Raw genomic sequence first — 12900 nt, 5'->3', positions numbered from 1 at the left:
GGCCTCCAAGGGTGAGAATTAGCCTCCTCTAATTATGAGGGTGAATGGTCCTTTTATAGAATAAGGACTCCTCACTTATTACATGTTTACCCCTGCCTTTATCACATAATTACATTTAAGTCTCCCGAGTATTTGTACGAGGCTCTAAATATGGTATAAACAGTAGTCCCCCAAGTCTTCAGTCAAGATAGTCTTTTGGCTGGAGACTTGAAATTCAGTCCATGTGTGGGCCGAAGTAACTAGATGCTGTCTTGAACTGATGCTCGATATGAGGCAGTGCTCAATCTGAAATGACACTCAACTAGAAGTAGCACACGCTGCGAGGCTGCTCGGCTCGTGGCTTATGTTGCCTTGGTTGGCTCGGCGTGCGGCGTTTGAAGGTGAATGAGTCCCTTTTATAGAATAAGGGCTCGCTCCTCAATACATGAATGATGGGCTAGAGTTAATGCTCTCTAATGATGGTGAGGGAGTCCCTTTTATAGAATAAGGGCTCGTTCCTCAATACATAAATGATGGGCTAGAGTTGATGCTCGCGGCGAGACGATTGCTCAGTAGGCGGCGATGCTCTCTAATGGTGGTGAGGGAGTCCCTTTTATAGAATAAGGGCTTGCTCCTCAATACATAAGTGATGGGTTAAGAGTGATGCTCACGGCGAGACGGTTGCTCAGCTGGCGGCGTTGCTCTCTAATGATGGTGAGGGAGTCCATTTTATAGAATAAGGGCTTGCTGCTCAATACATAACTGATGGGCTAGAGTCCCCCAAGTATTTTTCATGGGTGCTCTCTAATGAAAGTGAGGGAGTCCCTTTTATAGAATAATGGCTCGTTCCTCAGTACATAGATAATGGGCTAAGTCCCCCAAGTATTTTTTATGAGGCCCAGTTGAGACCCAATATATGATACATAATGTAGTCCCCCAAGTCTTCGGTCAATAGAGTCTGTTGGATGGAGACTTCAAATTGAATCCATGTATGGGCCAAAGTGGTGGTTGTTCGGAGGCGGTATATGTATACCATGCACTGAAGCTTTGTAGGAAGCTTTGCAAGTGAAGCTTTGAAGCTAGAGCTCTGTAAATGACGTTTTTGAAGCTAGAGCTCTGTAAATGAAGCTTTTGAAGCTAATTGACATGAGTGATGCTCATGAATGTTTATGTTGATTGACATGAGTGATGCTCATGGATGTTGTCATGAGTGATGCTCATGGATGTTTATTTATGAATGACATGAGTAATGCTCATGTATAATTTTGGAGTACTGGGCGTACTTTTGATCACCTGGTTGGTGGCATGAAGGAGAGTACGGATTGTACATTTCATCACCTGCTTGGTGGTAATATCGGTAGGTTGCTGAATAATTTTGGAGTACTGGGCGTACTTTTGATCACCTGGTTGATGGTATTTTTGGGCTTATGGGCATTCGCCCTTTACACAATATTCCAGCCCATTTTCTTTGGGCTTTGCCTTTTTTTTTTTAATCCCTCTAATGGGGTTTATACAGATGTCTACAAAAGATAAGAAAAATAAATTACACCATACAAAAACCAGAAAAGTAAATCACATCATTCTAGTAGGGTGTTTATTCCTTGCTTTTGCTTTCTGCTTTCTAAAATATTCTCCCACCGACACGATTTTTTTCTTTTTCTTTTCTATTCCTTTTTTTCTGATCTCTCCACCTCCAGACACACTTACTTGCTTTTGCTTTTACTTTCCCTGTTTTGCTTTTGCTTTTACTGGAGTGATAGGCCTTTCTTTTTCTTTGCTTGGTGGTTGAGCTAGTAGGGATTGCGTCCGAGTATAGTGAGGGGTCAAAGTTGGAGAGCATGATGTGACCGTCCTATCTGACCAGCACGTTCTCGGGTTTTAAGTCCCTGTAGATGATTCCCAGCATGTGGAGGTATTCCAACACCACCAAGACCTCCACAGCGTAGAACCTTGCAGAGTTGAGGGATAAGCGTTTGTGAGGCTGAATGTGGTGGAGGGAGTGGAGGTCGTCGGCGGAGCATTACTCCATGACGATGCAGGAGAAATGCGAGGCTTCAAACTCGGCATAGAAAGTGGGAAAGAACAGGTGGTCAAGCATTTTGAGGATCTTCCTCTCTATCTCGGTTCTCTGCACCTTCTTCTTCATCGCCAGAGCCTCATTGTCGACAACTTTCATGGCGTAAAGCCACGAGAAGGACGAAGACTCAGTATCTTGATCGGCTGAACTTGAAGAGTCGCTGATTCTGAGTGTGCAGAGGTAGACGGTGCTGATGTCGCCGGCGCCGATGCTTTGGTGAAGATGAAAGTCACGGAAAGTGAGGCCGTGTTTCTGGCCTTGTCTGGGTCGGCGGTTCAGGTCAGGGCGGTTCAGATCGAGGCTGTGATCACCTCCCAAGAAAAAACCCAGTTGCGTTTTCACGAAAGGGGTGACGACAGGCGGCGACGGGAAGGATGCGTGGGTGTTCGACATCGATGAGACTCTGCTTTCGAGTTTGCCCTCCTATCATGCACATGGATTCGGATCAGAGACGTTCGATGAAGCATCTTTCGATAGGTAGGTGGAGTTGGCTCAGGCTCCTACTCTCCCAGTAAGTTTAAATCTATACAATCAGCTTGAGTGGTTGGGTTTCAAGATTTTCTTGTTAACTAGGCGGAGCAAATATCAGAGAAATGCCACCGCGAAAAACCTTATATTTGCAGGTTACAACCATTGGGAGAGGTTGCTGCTGAGAGGACTTTCTGATCAAGGAACACTTGCCACGGACTTCAAATCCCAGAAGAGATCAGACTTGATAAATGAAGGTTATCGAATTCATGGGAGCTCGAGAGACCAATGGTCCCATTCCCATCAACATCAACCTCATTGATCATATCCTGAAGCTTAGCTTCAGTGGGGTTCCGCCCAAGTGAATGTTGCTATTCCAGTGACTGTTGAGAAGTCGCCCATGAAAGAAGAGTACTCATTTGGGCTTGGAAACTGCACAAGTAGAGTAGCAAGAGAGAGGGAGACCAGGCACGTGGTCTGTGCAATTGCAGAGAGAGATTGAGTCAGAGAGGAGGTGGCTCTGTGGGTTTTCTGGGAAATTTTTGGGTTTTTGGGTTTTTGCAGATTCAAGGTGGAGATAAAAAAAATGAAAGAATCGACATATCTTTTCGTGTCGATTCCCACAGATGGCGTCAAATGTTGGTGCACAAAACCGGAGGTCTTGGTACAACGTAAATCCGACCGTGAATCTGCAAGAAATGTAAATAACACAAGATATATCGTGGTTCACCCCAAGGTTTGGGCTACGTCAACACTGATTGTATTGTATTGTTCTAAGAAGTGAGGGAGAGAGCCTCTGTAATATGAGAGGGGATGTGAGAGGGATGAGAAGGCTTAGGAATGGCCTCCGAGGGTGAGAATGAGCATCCTCTAATTGTGAGGGTGAGGGGTCCTTTTATAGAATAAAGACTCCTCACTTATTACATATTTGCCCCTGCCTTTATCACATAATTACATTTAAGTCCCCCGAGTATTTGTACGAGATCTAAATACGAAGCTCTAAATATGGTATAAACAATAATTAAGTTCATTTAGTGTGTTTTTTATTATTTGGTATGTTTATGTAATTTTATTTGGTGTGTTTTATTTTAGTTCATTTAGTGAGGTTTTTATTATTTGGTGTGTTTATGTAATTTTTTTTGGTGTGTTTTATTTTAGTTCATTTAGTGAGGTTTTTATTATTTGGTGTGTTTATGTAATTTTATTTGGTGTGTTTATGTCATTTGAATAAAGATTCTCTTATAGTATAAATATATTTACTCTCACTTTAAATAAAGTATTAAATTCAATAAATTCGAAACACATAAAATACTCAATTCAATAAATAATAAATTACAACCCAAGGTGATTGGAAAACTATGGGCTCCGATTACAAAAAGTACTCTAATCATCATCACTTAACCAATTTGTGGTGCTAGGATGATCTTCTGTTGTCGTGCTAGGACTATCTCCTCTTACTCTCGCTTCTCTTGCACGCCTCCTACGCACCACATCCTCTTTCTCTGACTTCCAAAAATATTTAGAATTTGGAGACTTCCCTTCTAAGGGCGTGTTTATAATCTCACGATCTCGTTGAGCCATTCTTTCTTCTCTAACCAGTTCCCTTTCTTGCCTAAGTAGTTGTCTTTCTCTCTGATTAGCTTCAAATTCTCTCTCAACAGCTGCAGCTTTTGCCTCCTATCTAGCTTTATCAGCCTCAAATTTCGCCATTTCCCGCGCCAAAGTCAATTCACTATGGTGAGTAAGTTCTTCCATGTACTTTGCATAATCATGCTTGGAAGCACTTCCTTTTCTCTTTGAAGCCTTCTTACCTTGAGGCCTAATTGGATAACGGGTCGAACCCGACGCTTGTTCAGGGATTGGCATTTCGGGCACTTCTTCTGCATCATCTTCTTGCGAGCCATTATCAGGTGTAGAGTATAGCATGGTGCTGTTCATAACAACTTTTGGACCGACAGGCACAACTTTGAATTTAGGACAATCTTTGACAATATTTCAACATTCCCACCGGTTGAACGATTTATTTTTGGTTTTGGTTTTGGCACCATACCAAGCTTGTGCTTGAATTAGCTATACAATGGGGGAGAAGAAATAATTATAATCAAAGTAGGTAACAAATAAATAATACAAACAAATAATTATAATTAAAGTAGGTAACAAATAAATAATACAAACAAATAATTACAATGTAAATTTGGGTATAGTACAAACAAATAAATAATATAGTGTTACCTGATCTGTGTAATTTTCCCCACTTCGAATATTACTACTAGCTTGTGCCAATGCGTTTCTCCAAATAGTAAACGATTGGCTAAGTAATTTCCAACGACTAGACATCAATTCTTTGGTTCTACTCCCACCCATTTTCTCCAGATAATTAGTATGAATAAGACTCCACATTTCTCGCAACTGCATCTCATTACCCGTAAGCGAACTATGAGTAACTTCAACCCAACTAGTACACAACGCAACATCTTCAAGAAGCGACCAATTCGTACCTGCAACAGTAGTCATTTTGTTGAAAAAAATTGGATTGAAACTTTGAGAGAAAGACAGGAATTTGATTGAAAGTAGTTGAGAAAATATGAAATTGTGGTGTAAGGTAGATGATAATGAGAAGGTATTTATAGAAAAGTAGAAACATTTTTTTTTTTAAATTTCAGATATTTTTTTCGGATTTTTTACAATTTTAAAATTTTTTTATTCAAATAATTAATCTCTGCCGTTGGATTTAAAAAATTTTGAATTCCAACATTCCAGATTGTGCCACGTGTCATAACGATAACTTTTCTTAATTTTAAAACTATTTTTTCTTTTTTTTAAAAAAAAAATTTATAAAGCAGATTAACATCAACCGTTGATCTCAGATCGAACGGTTGTTATTAAATCACTTTTTTTTTATTACCGTTAGAAATCGGACGGCTCGTATTAAAGAGCCGTTGGGATCGAAAGGATCGTGGGAAGCCACGTGGCTTCCAACGGTCACCTGCATTTCCTACGCGTGCGAGCCTTGTGCCCTGTGAACTTGTCGGCTGACGCGCCCTCACTCGAGTGAGGGGCACGCGCCTGACACAAAAAAAATTAAAAAAGCAAACACAACTCGAGCTGCAGGCCTGTCAATTCTTCACGGGCCTGGCCCTTGGGCTTCCACCTTCACTCGGGCTGTCCAAGGCTGAGGGCCTATCCACCGGCCCTCGGGCCCTTTCCCTTCGCCTATCCCCCGAGCAACAACCAAGGGTGGACTTACTCTAAAGCATGGTAAATCCTGCCTTTGCTTTTATATGCTTTTCTATTTTCATTAACAGCAGTTTTTTAAAAAAGTTTTTTTTTTAATTTACCAAATATATTTAATGTTCTAAATTTTTTTAATAAACTGCATTTTTTGAAACAACCACAATTCCGAATCAACCCTTAGACCATCTCCAACCCTGGGCTAAAAGCCAAATTACCCCCCCCCCCCCAAACACTCTCCAACCCATGCTAAAATTTTAGGCTAAATGCCAAATGCTATTTCTGGGCCAAATACCCCCCACCCTAGCTTTCCCCCCGGGCTAAATGCGAAATGTTTATCAGAATTTAAATTTTTTTAGATTAAAATGTTCATAAAATTAATTTACAATAATCTACATATTTATTTTTTTTTTAAATTGATTTAAGAAAAAAATTTAGGCTAATTTCATTCTTTAATAATTCCGGGCTAAAATTTTAAGGTAGAAGAGTTGGAGTAGAAAAAATGTTTCTGGGCTAAAAAATTTAGCTTTTAGCCCAAGGGTTGGAGATGGTTTTAGTGGATTGAGATATGCTATTACTTTTCCATTAGTGAAAAAACGGCACCATAATTACAAAATCATTTCGTTTTTATTGAAATTAAAATTTCAAAAATCCAAATATTAAAAGAAAAAGAAAAATTTTAAAGTAAAAAGAGAGGAGAAAATTGGTAATGCACAGCAGTCACCACCCTACTTAATAAGCAAAAATATGGCCGTTGAAATTTAAAAAAAAAAAAGAGAGGGTAAAGCCGGTCTTGGAAGGGGTCGGCATCAAGTTCTACGTGGCAAAATCTGTACCGTTCGCCGCCTCAAACCTGTACCGTTCGTCCCTTCAAACTCGAGGTTTGAAACTTCAAGAGTCCGCCCCTTTATGTTTGAATAGAGCTCCGGACCATTTCACTCTCTCAGCCTCTCTCTACTCCGCACTGTGTGTGAGCAGATCGTTTTTCAAATTCTCCCTTTCTTCGATTCGATCGTCAAATGTGCTCTGTTGCGATCGTCGTCGACCTTCTCTCTCAGTGGAATCTCTGCTCTTCGCTCTTCCAAGCTCAGTTCGGTAAGTGATTTAGGGTTTTCCTTTGACTAGAGTTGAATGTTCTGTTTTGTATTGATCCCAATATTTTTTTTATTGAATCTAGTGATTGAAGCTTTTCTGTCTCAGATTTGAAGTTCTCTGCGAGTTGGGATTGATTGAATTTTGAATCTTTTCGATAATTTGTTAGTGTGTGAAGGATTATCTGCTGGGTTTTGATAGAAATTTTCGTTGATTTTTAGTTAATTTGATTTAGATACAATCGATTTACAAATTTACTCTACCCCATTATTCAGTTTGAAATCGAGGACTCGTTGAAGTTGTAGTGGATAAAATTTGGTGAATTTTGTGTTTTTGTGTGCCAACTTTGATTTTATCTTCGAATTACTAAGCTTTTGCTGAATCAAATCACAATTGAGGTTAGATTATCAATTCTTAATTTGTAGTTTGTTAGTTCTCCATATGCGGTTTCATTTCTTGATGAGTTTCTATCATCGATTTTGAGCTGAATGTCTCTTAATTTGTAGTTTGTTAGTTCTCCCCAATGTTACCATGCTTTTTTATTTTTGTATATATACATATAAGTGATACGTTTAAATGCTTGTTGCTGGATTTATGCGAGTCTTATTCTGATGCGGTAATTGCCATATCAAATTATTCTCATTTGTTTCCCCGTTTCTGATGGGATCATCTGTATACATTTGGTCTGTACCGATCTATCCCGAATTTAATACAAATTGATTCATTGAGTAAGAGCGAATATTTATATTCCAATTTTCAGACCTCTTCAAATTGATTTGGGAATTTGAATTTGTTAGGTTATACTCTTGATCTCATTTGTGGAATGTCTCATAACTTTCTTGTGTTTTTGCAGTTTGTGGGTCTTCTGTGCAACAAGGTCGGCCCCACCATTGCTTAGGGTGATTATCATGATTTGGAGTCCAAATACTAGAGAGAGTCGTCGAGTAGGAGTCGGATTATGCAGCTTGACTTGTGTGTTGTTTAACTATGGAAGGTGAAAGAACAAATTCTACTCCTTCAGAAGTGCTCGGTGACAACAATCAGAAAGCTCGAGCTCTCCATGGGTAATTCTGTTGAAGACTATTCATTGTTCTGTTGATGTCATTTCCAGTTCTCCATTTTCCTTTGACAATCTCCTTCATTTAAAATTAATTTCCTTCATGTTTATTCCTGTCAACCTACTCGATTGTCTTCAGTGAAATGAAAGAAGGATAATGCACACAAGGATGTGTTCAGTGTTTTCTGAAAACTTTTAAACTAAAGTGCTTATGTTCACTGATCATTAAGACATTATCTTACCAATTACAGGGGTGTCGTGTGTGAGTGCGTGCGTGTGTGCATTGTTTGATCTTATATGTTATAGGACTCTCTCTCTTTCTCGTTTTTTTCTTTTGGTTTAGTATGGTAAAATTCTCCTTGACTGGGAGTAAGTTATGCAACTCAATTTTTTTCTGATATCTAAGCAACTCTTTTGTAGGAGGACTAGTGGGCCTACGAGGCGTTCTACGAAGGGACAATGGACACCTGAAGAGGTAGATTTTCATTTTAAATTAGATGCCTTAAAAAAAGATGCATAAGGTTATGGCTTGGTGCATATTAACACCTGATGTAAAAAGTAGCTGTTGTACCTTGGAAGTCGAAATTTTTACAAAGAAAATTTCAAAATTATTTAAGCTACTTTATTTGATACATCATTGATATTTCAAATCTCAAATTACTGTGTATTGTTTAATGCATTGTCCTAGCTATATGCATATTTGTCATTCATTCTTTATCCCTCTTCCTGTATGAAATATGTGGCGGACAATAATTTATTCTGTCCATGCAGGATGAGATCTTGCGGAGGGCTGTTCAGCGTTTTAAAGGAAAGAATTGGAAAAAAATAGGTATTATTGTGATACCAATGTGTCCATCTCTGTTAGCATGTCATGAGACTAAAGATAGTTTTTACTAAACTTTAGCCTTGTTATATCTCTCTCTCTTGCTCTCTTTCTCCCCCAGTATTTGAATTGATCAAACATTTTTATCTCAGTTGATGCTACTTTTTAATTTATCTATTTTCAATACATTTTAAAATTGGAATCTTGGCTATTATTAGCGGAGTGTTTCAAGGATCGGACTGATGTGCAATGCCTACATAGATGGCAGAAAGTCTTGAATCCCGAACTGGTCAAAGGTCCGTGGTCTAAAGAGGTATCGCATCTCACTACTTGCATCTTATTTTTGTGTTCGTTCGTCGCCTCATTTGTTTTTTGAGATTTTTGTCTGATCAACTCATATTTCTCTTTTTTACATGCAATGTTTCCTTACTATTCTGCAAAATTGATTAGGAGGATGATGTTATTATTGAGTTGGTGAAAAAATATGGTCCAAAAAAGTGGTCCACTATTGCACAGCATTTACCTGGACGTATTGGTAAGCAGTGTCGGGAAAGGTATGATAACCGAATTTCCTGTGGATGATTTCATTGATACAATCCTGTTACTCTTCAATCCTGATCTAGTATTTGTTTCTTTGTCTTACCACGTTGGAACTACTTTTAGGTGGCATAATCATCTTAATCCTGGCATAAACAAAGAGGCATGGACACAGGAAGAGGAGTTGGCTCTGATTCGTGCTCATCAAATGTATGGGAACAAATGGGCAGAGCTAACGAAGTTCTTGCCTGGAAGGTATGCCCATATGTTATCTAGAGGCAAAGAGTCTCTGTTATTTCTGTATACATTTAAAAAAATGAATGTCTTCCATTGCTACTACTGTATGTCCTTTTAGTCTGGTGCACTGGCAATAATTGTGATATATCTATACTTGCATGGTCAACAGGACAGACAATGCTATAAAAAATCACTGGAACAGTTCTGTGAAGAAGAAGTTGGATTCTTACTTGAAATCAGGTTTACTTACACAGTTTCAAGGAATGCCTCATGTTGGAAATCAAAGCCAACACATGATGTCATCTTCTTCAAGGATGCAGAGCAGTGGAGATGATAGTGGTGCCAAAGGTGCAGAAGCCGAAGAAATTTCAGAATGCAGTCAAGATTCAACCGTTGCTGGTCGCTCTGCACAAATGGCCAATGTGGTACCACATCCTATAGAGGAATTTCAGAATAATGAAGTATCCCATTTAGCAAATGATCCAAGCTTCAGTCCAGTATCTTGTTCAGAACCATATTACCCATCTATAGGAGAAGCCAATGTTTCCATCCCAGAAATACCTCCTGAATTGGTTTGCTCCAAATACCTGGAACAAAATTTCTCACATGATGCTGGAGCTTCGATGAGTGGGGATTTCCAGTTAAATTTGCATGAGTTACCTAACATTTCTTCACTAGAATGCGGCCAGGAATCATTAAGGATGCATGGAGGGGTGGAGGCTCCGTTTCAAACTTCTACTTCCATGGGGAACATGGCCGTGGGTTCAGTTAAATCAGAGCACATGTTGATATCTGACGATGAATGCTGCAGGGTATTATTTTCAATGAATGATGGGTGTTTTCCCTCTAGAAATTTTACAGATGATTCAAATATGGTTGATTTGGGTGCTTGCACAGATTCAGTACTTCTACAACCATCAAACCTCCAAATATCTGACCCTGGCAGAACTTCAGCTTCACAATTATATCATCCTCTGAATTCTGGTGTAATTGGAACTTCTTGCTCTCAGGTAGTTTCTGCTCATGAAACTCCACTGATATATGCTGGAGAACCTACTCATTTATTCATAGTTCAAGATCAAGAGTTTGTGACAAGTTCAAATGATGGATTTATCTATACTAACGAGTCTGCCAGTTCTCCCTGCAAATCCGATCTGGTTAGTGATTCTTCAAAACTAGTCCCTGTAAATACATTTGCTTTGGGATTGGACGCGCAAACTTGTCCTGTGGATGTGAGTTCAAATGAGCAGACAGAACAGCAGGATGCTGGCTCTCTATGTTATGAACCTCCTCGCTTTCCAAGCTTGGATATTCCATTTTTTAGTTGTGATCTTATACAATCTGGTAATGACATGCAGCAAGAATATAGCCCCCTCGGCATTCGTCAGCTGATGATGTCTTCTATGAATTGCCTCACTCCATATAGGTTATGGGATTCACCCTCGCATGAGGGTAGCCCTGATGCCTTGCTAAAAAGTGCTGCTAAAACTTTTACAGGCACGCCATCTATTTTGAAGAAACGACACCGAGATTTGTTGTCTCCATTGTCGCCATTGTCCGATAGAAGATTTGATAAAAGGGTTGGGACTGACGTGACCTCCTGCTTGGCCAGAGATTTTTCACGTCTAGATGTTATGTTTGAAGATACAGAGAACAAAGAAGATTCACTTTCTCCATCATCTGATCAGAAAAGGAATTCTGATGCCTCTGTTGAAGATAAAGAGAACAAGGGTACCTGTGAAAACAAAGTAGAAAAAGGGATTGACAGCACCGCAATGTCAGATGATGGAACTGCACAGAAAGATGTTGATGACGGTCAATCCCAGGAAAAGAGAAAGCAGTTCCAACAAACTTCTGATGTTGATGCTGAGAGTAAGGTTGATCTCGTCCCAACTACACAAAGTGTGAGTTTCTCGTGCATTTATTTTGCTGGCTTTATATCCTGTGCATCTTCTGAAGGATAAATATTGTACTGGCCAATCACCTAATATGGGTTTTACTGGCCAATCACTTATAATTGGTGGAATTTATATTGCATTTGTTTGTAGTATTAAATTCTCTTATTGCACTTTTCAGGCACAACCTTCTGGAGTTCTTGTTGAACGTAACACAAATGATCTGCTACTGAATTCTCCTGATGTAGTTGGTTGTAAAGCTGAAAAACCCTTCGGCTCAACTGCTAGAACTCCTAAATGTCTCTTACGTAAAAGCTTTGAAGCCACCAACCCAGGAGTTCCTTCTAAATCTTTCTCTGCAAGACAATGCTCATCTGTTAAAACCCCCACTATATGCATAAAGAAGCATGAAAGTCTTGCAGATAAATGCTTACAATCTGGTTCTTCGTCAGTTCCCCCAGAGACATCTGGTGATAATGCCGGCAATGATGTCAGTATTGAAAGCATGTAAGATTTTGTCATTGTCATTGTTTCCGGCATATTCGGCATGTAAGATTTCTTGTAGTTCTAGAATACTCTCAATACCTGATCCTGACGGGTTTCATTGGTGACGGTGTTTGTTTTTCTAGGTTCGGTGGTACTCCTTTTAAGAGAAGTATCGAATCTCCTTCTGCATGGAAATCTCCTTGGTTCATCAACTCCTTCGTCCCCGGCCCTAGTGTTGATACTGAAATTACAATTGAGGTAACCACAATTTCTGGCAGATGATTATCTTCTCAAATTACGTGGTCATGGGTCAGTTATTAATATAATGCAATGCGATTTTCCTCTCTCCAGGATATAGGGTTTTTCATGAGCCCAGGGGATAGAAGCTATGATGCCATTGGGCTGATGAAACAGATAAGTGAGCAGAGTGCTGCTGCCTATGCCAATGCCCAGGAGGTTTTGGGAAATGAAACTCCTGAAAGTTTATTCCAGGAAAGACAGAAAGACCGAGATAGTGCGGGCCTCGAGAACAAGCAGGGGCTACCTAATCAGCCGGGGAGTGCTTCTCTTTCGGGTTCCGATGTTCTGGTAGGATCCGTTTTATTTTTCGTGTAGGCTTTTCGATTATTTTCGGCTCCCAATGGTTTGTTTTGGTATCATTGTAACGAAATGAGCTGATCATGTTGGGAACATTTTCGTAGGTGGAGCGTCGCACCCTCGACTTCAGCGAATGTGGGACGCCGGGGAAGAAGGGAACAGAAAATGTAAAGTCTGCGTCTAATGCCAAAAGCTTCTCAAGTCCGACTTCTTATTTGTTGAAGGGTTGCAGATAAGTAGCCTCCTGTAAGAAGGTTGCCCTAGTTCTTTTGTTTGGGTCCTTAGATTTTGTTATCCATATATGTATGTAGTTCTGTCTCTCCTTTTTTATTTATTTATTTTTCTTTTTAATTTTTTGTTACAACGTCTGGATCAAGTTAACTAATTGGTTGAAAAAAAAAAAAAATTTGTTCATGAGCTA

General features: G+C 39.6%; 1 protein-coding gene across 2 annotated transcripts; it reads left to right on the top strand.

The window, feature by feature from the left end:
- The first annotated feature begins 6633 nt into the window (after positions 1-6633).
- Positions 6634-12900, top strand: LOC103441179 (transcription factor MYB3R-1). Of its 2 annotated transcripts, none has more exons than XM_008379883.4 (12): positions 6634-6850; positions 7701-7911; positions 8325-8379; positions 8676-8733; positions 8946-9040; positions 9178-9281; positions 9391-9519; positions 9671-11405; positions 11578-11903; positions 12026-12140; positions 12234-12470; positions 12584-12900. In XM_008379883.4, the coding sequence occupies exons 2-12, from the start codon at positions 7835-7837 to the stop codon at positions 12713-12715; spliced, it is 3063 nt and encodes a 1020-aa protein (XP_008378105.3). In that variant the 5' UTR covers positions 6634-6850; positions 7701-7834; the 3' UTR covers positions 12716-12900. The 2 variants fall into 2 exon arrangements, with proteins under 2 accessions (XP_008378105.3, XP_028962795.2); XM_029106962.2 differs by having other exon boundaries at positions 6657-6850; positions 9671-11378.

The sequence above is a fragment of the Malus domestica genome, chromosome 08 (genome assembly GCF_042453785.1).
Source record: "Malus domestica chromosome 08, GDT2T_hap1".
Classification (NCBI taxonomy): Eukaryota; Viridiplantae; Streptophyta; class Magnoliopsida; order Rosales; family Rosaceae; genus Malus; species Malus domestica.
Note: the sequence above shows the minus strand (reverse complement) of the source record. Positions and strands in the feature narration are given on the sequence as shown.